Raw genomic sequence first — 7,500 nt, 5'->3', positions numbered from 1 at the left:
TCTCCCTCCCTCCCTCCCTCCCTCCTTCCCCTTCCCTCCTCATAATCACCAATCCGTGTTCCGTTTTTAACTGATTCGAATCCGTTTCAGCATTGCCGAGATCCTCCTCTTGTGGGATTGGTTTGCTCACTGCTCCACGACGCTCTGTCTCCGAGCAACAAAGGTTAGATTCTTGGATATTTGAAAATAGGGGATTGATTACTTTGTGTCGCCTTTTTTTGTGATCTATTTGTATTTGTATTTTGTGATGTGTAAGTTTGATATGACGATGTTTATATTTCCTTATGACTAAAGGATTCAACAGATGGTATATGTATATATATACATATGTATATATATATGTATATATAAATATATGTACGTGTGTGTGTGTATATATTATATATGTATATATATATATTTATATATATGTATATATATAATATATATTTATACACATATACACACACACAACAAACTTTCATCGCCCTTCCTCGGCCACTCCTTCCAGGCGACCTCCGCAACACGGTGATCCAGACGTGCCTGTCCCTGAACACGGCCGAGGTGATCCTTCGGACGCTGAAGGCCCTTTCCGCCGAGGGCCTCGCCGCCATCGACTCCTGCATCCACCCGGCCTATCAGGTCCTCGCCAAACTCGCCTCCAAAGGTGAGTTGGAATGACTTCTCGGTTGAGGGTTGTTGTTGTAACTTTATTTATTTGTTTATTTGTTTTGTTTGTATTATTATAGATTGTGTGATTTTAGCGATAGTGATGGTTATGATGTGTCTGGTTTGTAATAGGAATGGTTATGATAATGGAAGATCATTTTATGATTGAAATAATGAATGGGATAATAGAAATGATATAAAGATGATGATAATAAGTGGTAGAAGAATAATGATAGTAATCATGATAGCAATTACAGAAGCAAACAGAGAAAGGACAATAACAGTAATAATGATGATAATAACAATAATAACGATAGAGAACTAAGTAACAAAACAAAGAATAATATAAAAACAATAAGAAAATAACCTAACTTCTTCCTCCCGCTTTCCCCCCTTCCAACCAGACCCGAAACTAGCAGTGAAGGCGAGACTTGTAGGGGGCGTGAAACTGACCCACCAGCTGCTACAAGCCCACATGAAGAACTGTGTTCCTCTTCTGCCCTTGTTGATGGTCACCAAGTACCTGGCTAAGAATTGTGAGTCCTGGGTATTGGGGTGGGAGGATGGCTGAGTTTTTTTTTTTTTTTTTTTTTTTTTTTTCGTTTTCTTTTTTTTCTTCTTCTTCTTTCATTTTCGATTTTATTTTCATTATCCTTGTCTTTTCCTTCTTATTCTTTTTATTTTTTTTTCCTTTTTTTCTTCTTAATATTCTTCTTTTTTTTTTTAATCTTTGCTTTTTCTCATTCTTTTTCCTTTTCTTTTTTCTTTTTCTTCTTTTCCTTCTTCTTTTTCTTTTCATTTTCATTTTTATTCTCCTATCTTCTTCCACTTCTCTTTCTTCTTCTTTTTATTTTTCTCTTTCTTCTTCTCCATCTTCTATTTCTTCTTCTCCTTCTCCTTCTCCATCTACTTATTCACCTCCTTCTTCTCCTTTTCCTTCTCATTCACCTCCCACTTCTTCTCCTTCTCTTCCTCCTTCTCATTCACCTCCTTCCTATTCTTATTCTTATTATTATTTTTTTTTTTTTTTAGGGGGGGGGGATGGCATGTAAAGAATATTTTATTTTTTTGAAATACTTTATGAAGAGAATAGCTTTTTGATAATATTGAAATAGCACCTCAAAAAATATTCTTTAAAGTAATTTTTGAATCTGTTTATGCTAATTGTTCAAGTATCATAAGAGAAATACTATTGACTTATTTACTGATTTTCCTCCTCATTTCATATAATTCAATCTAGATCATTAAATCTGCCACAATCACCCATTTCATATCTAAATATTACAACCTCCTTCCATACCCCATACTTACCATCTCTCTCTCCTACAACTGACCTCGTCCATAAACTCTCTGACCCTATACCCTACTCCACAGCAACGAACCAAGTTATGCTGGGCAAGGACGGGTGTGTTGCAACTCTCGTGTCCATCCTGAGCTCGGTACCGAAGACCCACTGGGCCAAGATTAAGTTCATCATGGAGATTCTGGCCCTTCTCACAAAAGCCAGTGAGTCTGTTGTTTCTTCTCCGTTCTTCGTTTTATTTGAGAGTTCATGGGTATTCCCTTATGGTTGTTATTACTGTTTATTTCTTTTTTGTTCCCTATTGTATAATGGCTCTTATTTTTTTTCCTTTTTTTATTATTCTTAAAGATTGATTTTTTTATTTTTATGCAGATGTTATGTACTGCTTTTTAAGAAGCTTTGTTTTCTTCCTAAGAGTTTTTCTTTTTGCATCTGGAAATGATATTATTTATGCTATTTCCCATTATTTTTTCTCATATAAAGTTTTTGTAATAGGTACCAGTCTTCAGTAAAATCTCATTAAAAAATCCATTGGGCTTTTTAAGGGATTTAAGAGATTACTATTTAACTGATTGAGACAATGCTAGGTTTTTCATCATCACAGAGAGCTTTGCAGAACTTTCAGCTCCTAAAGTATTGAAAATTTTGAAATATACATTATGTAATTTCAAGAGAGTTGATAAGCTCTTCATTATATAGATTGTCCCAAGAACACATGGCAAGCCACTATGATGATGAAATTCCTTAGCCAAGTGAAAGTGATGGTATTAAAATTCATCTTTTTATCCCTTTAATTTTTACCAAAAGAACAGTTCAGTGTTGTGCTGAGAAGCTGAACGTTCTTGTGTGTTTAAAAAGTTATTCTTGAGGTTTTACTGTGAATTCTCCATTGTTTTATCATGATTTTTATCTCCTTTATTTTGCTTTTAGGTCATATGCGAGCAGAACTGAAGCCCCTCTTTCCAAGCCATTTTTAGACATTAATTTCTCCGTGTTTTCTTATTATTTCCCCCTCTTTTTTTTGCTTGTCTTTACTCCTTATTTACCATCACAAACCTATCTCGCATAGTCTACGTTCTCTTCCTTTTTATTCTTGTTTCTGTTTATGATACGCAAGAGTTTCTGAAGCAGGATGTGTGTGTGGAGTTCAACCCTACACATAGTTACACCAGAGGAAGTCGAGGGAATATTTCTGTACATATATTTGGCAAGTGAAGATTAGATAGATGAAAATTTATTGTAATCTTTCTTAAAGTTTTAGTTTTTAGATGATAATGATACTTTATTTGAGATGATGTGATATATTATAGTATATTCATGAGAGAAATATCGTAGAAATTATTTATCTATTTTCAATGGATAGATCTGCTGTTAAGAGTCAAGATGTATTATTTAATGCTTATTTCAGAAAAGGAAAGAACTTAATTTAGGAAGCATATACAAGGTGGATTATTGTAAACTTGAAATTGGAATGAATGAGTGAAATTAATTTGATTTTTTTCCCATTTTAGGTGTAAATACAGCATAAAGTCAGACAGTTAATATGGAGCTAAACCGTTTATAAAAATATCATGTCTAATCCATTCTTATTATTTTTTAAAGAATACAATTATTGGTGTTATTGAAAATCATGATTAACGAATGGGGTAAGGTTATCTGGGTTACAGCATTATTATTTCTTTCTTTCTTTTTTTTTCTTTTCCATTAAACTCTCCATCTATCTCTTACTTTAGTTTATCTTTCTGAGTTTTACTGATTTTTTCCTCCCCCCTCCAAGCAGGTTCCTGAATTTCCTTTACTACTAATTCCTGAAGGGCATTTCTCCCCCTCCCTCTGCTGTATCATTTTTTTTTTTCTTTTCTTTTCTTTTCTATCTTGGTGTGTCAGTTTTTTTCTGCACTTGGGTCCGTTCTCATCCTCCAAAGTTCAGACTTATCCCAGAACGTCACTGCAAGGCCGTGGAGTTTCTTTCCATCCTGCTTAATCTAAAATCTAAATTATATTATCTCTTTTTTTATATATATTGTCTGGATAATACGATAAGTTTGGACACGGAGAAGACGAGAACAGAGACAGCTGAACGGGTGCAGTGGTAGAACGACACCCGTTATCCCTCCCTCCTTCCTAACTGTATGTCACTGGCAAACACTTCTCTCTGTAGCGAATGTGAGCCCCCGTCTTGCAGCCATTGTACGGGCTAACGGCCAAAAACTCCAGGCCCTTCTTAATTATTTCTTTGGTAAGGGCGCTTGTACAGTGTGGATGAAAATGCATGTCAAAGCCTCGTCCATTTACGCAGGGAATGGAGGAAGGCTCTCAAACGCGAATCTGCTTCTGTCGACTTGCGGTTGTTACTGTTGTTGTTGGTGTTGTGTGGAAAACCCATTGCTCAAGTATTCGGAGGATGAATACAGCTCGTATTTGAGTTTGTCTTTTTTTTTTTCCTCGCTCAGAACTTGTTGACTGTTGTTTCAGTGACTGTTACTGTTACTGGGGGCTAATATAACACCTTCAGATTCTTGAACAGTTGGGTTAAATCTCGCGTAAAAAATGGTATTAACATTTTAGGTAATCGGCTTTCTTAACTACATAGAATTACAGTTTAAAAAAAAAGGTGAGAGAGGTAGATTTTTTATTTTTTTTAGAAATCACTCTGGCCATATAGTTTCAACCAGAAGCAAACAGCAACATGATAATTATACAGTGGCATCATATACTTTGCTTCTTGATTCAAATAGCCAATAGCCATGTTGCTTAATAAGTACCAAATGATGCAGGGGGATTCACCAGTCCTGACCCAGTGCCGATGCTAGATACAAGTGAACAAAGTGACCAACATCTCGGTATAACTTTTTTGAAAAAGGCGTGAGTGAGAGTGAATAATATCACGAGGTCAGATATTATTACTGACATTTGATCATATTTTATCCTCATCAGATGGATATAATGTTTATTAAGTAGAGATCTTGCCAATGTGAGATTGTTCATTCTCATTCATACCCATTTCAACAAAAGTAGGTTAAAAAATCGAATGTTTCACAGTATCTTTTGAACGACCATTATTTTGCAATGGTTCTTTGGAGCTGTTGTTGTTGTTTTTTGTTTTTTTTAGATAACAAGAAGTAAATAACCAAACAATAACTGCAATAAGAAACTTGCACCTGTCTGAAAATGAGAGAGAAAATATCTAGACTTGAATTTTTATTTTTTATTTTTTTGGCATATTGTGTGAAAGAAGATTAGAGAATAGTTATTATTTTTTGACGATTGAAAGTGGTGTGATTTTTTACATTACGTTTTTGATCGTGTAATAGATTGCATGGAAACCTATGTAGCATTCAGCCCACTCAGGTAGAACTACTGACATATTCAGCTTTGGCTGAAGCAAGTTATAGAAGCAGGGGTAAGTACAGAGAAAAAATATATTGTATAATTTGCAGTGAATAGACTCTCAGTGACTAATTTGCCATGATTTTGAATTTGTAATGTGCAGTGCCTCACTTGACATACACACACACACACAAACACACACACACACACACACACACACACACACACACACACACACACACACACACACACACACACACACACACACACACACATACACACACACACACATATATATATATATATATATATAAACATACATAATACAAGTAAATATATATTTACATAAATTACCACACCAGCACAATCACACACACATTCACAGTCACACACAGAAACAAACTACATTTCGCTAAACCTCAAAGACACTCTATTTCTGAAACAGGAAACAATTTTTTTTTCTTCTTAAAAGATTAACGATGTATTTGAAAGAGACGTATAAAAAGGACCGTCTTAATTTACACGATATTAAATCAAAACTCTAGTGAGAGGTGTATGAAAAACAGGTTCCCTCTTTTGTCATACCCTTTGCTTAGTTCCTGATGTCCCTTTTTACCTCAATTCTTGTGAGTTTTGTGGAATAAAAACCATCGTTTCCTTTCCCTTACATAAAGAATGATGCTCTTGATTACAGGAAGGTTTACACGCAGTTCATTTTGAAAGAAAGGAACAAAGAATATAAAAGAATAAAAAAAAAGGATATAAAAGAAATTAGTGTCTTGACAAAGACATCATAATCTCGACTCGATGTTGCCTCTGAGACGAGACGAGACGATAACCCCCCCTCCCTCCCACCTCTCCCTCCACCCTTCCCCCTTCCCCCTCCTCCCTTCCCCCTCCTTTCCACGTGTTCATTCCTAAATCTGAACCGCCAGAGAGCAACGTGATCCGCCTGGTGAGAGAAACGGGTCTGCAACGTGTTTTGTCGATCCTGGACGCGTGGGAGAAGATCGAGCGACGGCATCAGGTCAAGGTCATCAAGGGAATACTGGGCACCCTGTCTCACATGTGTGATTCTAGTGAGTATTTGATGGATGGATGGATGGGGCGGGTGGAAAGGGTTTTGGGGAATAGTGATGTTTTTGTTTATATATGTGTATATATAGGATTGTTTGTTTTAGAAAGGGGGGTGTACCATATTATTTCTTTTGGAGGTTGGGGTGCACCATACTATTCCTTTTAAAGATTGAGGTGCACTATATTATTTCTTTTAGGGATTGGGGTGCACCATACTATTCCTTTTAGAGATTGAGGTGCACCATACTATTCCTTTTAGAAATTGAGGTGCACCATACTATTTCATTTGGAAATTGAGGTGCACCATACTATTCCTTTTAGAGACTGAGGTGCACCATACTATTTCATTTGGAAATTGAGGTGCACCATACTATTCCTTTTAGAGATTGAGGTGCACCATACTATTCATTTTAGAGATTGGGGTGCACCATACTATTCCTCCTAGAGATTGAGGTGCACCATACTATTCCTTTTAGAGATTGAGGTGCACCATATTATTTCTTTTAGAGATCGAGGTGCACCATACTATTCCTCTTAGAAATTGAGATGCACCACACTATTCCTCTTAGAGATCGAGGTGCACCAAACTATTCCTTATAGAGATCGAGGTGCACCATACTATTTAATTTAGAAATTGATAAAGACAAACAGGCTTCCATACCAACCATCCAACATCCACCCTCCCTCCCTCCCTTTCAGAACACGGCCGGAAAGCCATGGTGGCCCTGAACGGCGTCGAAATCACGCAGCGCTTTATCCAGTCGTGTCCAGCGGATAAGAAGTTCGACAACAACCTCGCCAGCGCCACCAACGTTTTCCTCAAGTGCATCAGCAAGGGAGAACTGCCTGTGTCTTCCAGCTGGGGCGCTTTCGCCTTCCAGGTGCCGAATCGGGAGGGGTCGGAAACGAGTTCAGGTAAGAGGGGTGGGGGTTAGGGGGGCTTGGCTAGGGGGAGGGGGAGAGGGGGCTTGGCTGGGTGGGGGAGGGGAGGAGGGTGGGAGGCGGGAGGGAGGGTGGGTGGGTGAGGGGAGGGGGGTAGCGGGTGGGATTGACTTGATTGTTGGGTATCTCTGTGTGGGTATGTGTGGGTGGGTGGGTAGGTGGGTGTATATGTGTATGTGTGTACGTGTATACATTTGAAA

The 7,500-nt window shown here is 37.5% G+C and overlaps 1 protein-coding gene across 1 annotated transcript in view; it reads left to right on the top strand.

The window, feature by feature from the left end:
* Window positions 1–76: 76 nt before the first annotated feature.
* The window catches only part of LOC122260742 (cytosolic carboxypeptidase 1), a 40,757-nt gene continuing 33,333 nt past the window's right edge, over window positions 77–7,500 (top strand). Inside the window, exons 1-7 of the mRNA XM_086541460.1 lie at window positions 77–163; window positions 491–646; window positions 1,053–1,184; window positions 2,023–2,154; window positions 4,113–4,190; window positions 6,217–6,360; window positions 7,058–7,273. Of these exons, the coding sequence (XP_086397586.1) occupies window positions 1,124–1,184; window positions 2,023–2,154; window positions 4,113–4,190; window positions 6,217–6,360; window positions 7,058–7,273 (631 nt within the window). The 5' untranslated portion in view covers window positions 77–163; window positions 491–646; window positions 1,053–1,123. The remainder of the gene's footprint in view (window positions 164–490; window positions 647–1,052; window positions 1,185–2,022; window positions 2,155–4,112; window positions 4,191–6,216; window positions 6,361–7,057; window positions 7,274–7,500) is intronic.

The sequence above is a fragment of the Penaeus japonicus genome, unplaced genomic scaffold, assembly GCF_977035675.1.
Source record: "Penaeus japonicus unplaced genomic scaffold, GWHDUDI00000001_assembly GWHDUDI00000011, whole genome shotgun sequence".
Classification (NCBI taxonomy): domain Eukaryota; kingdom Metazoa; phylum Arthropoda; class Malacostraca; order Decapoda; family Penaeidae; genus Penaeus; species Penaeus japonicus.
This window is presented reverse-complemented; position numbering and strand designations above follow the sequence as displayed.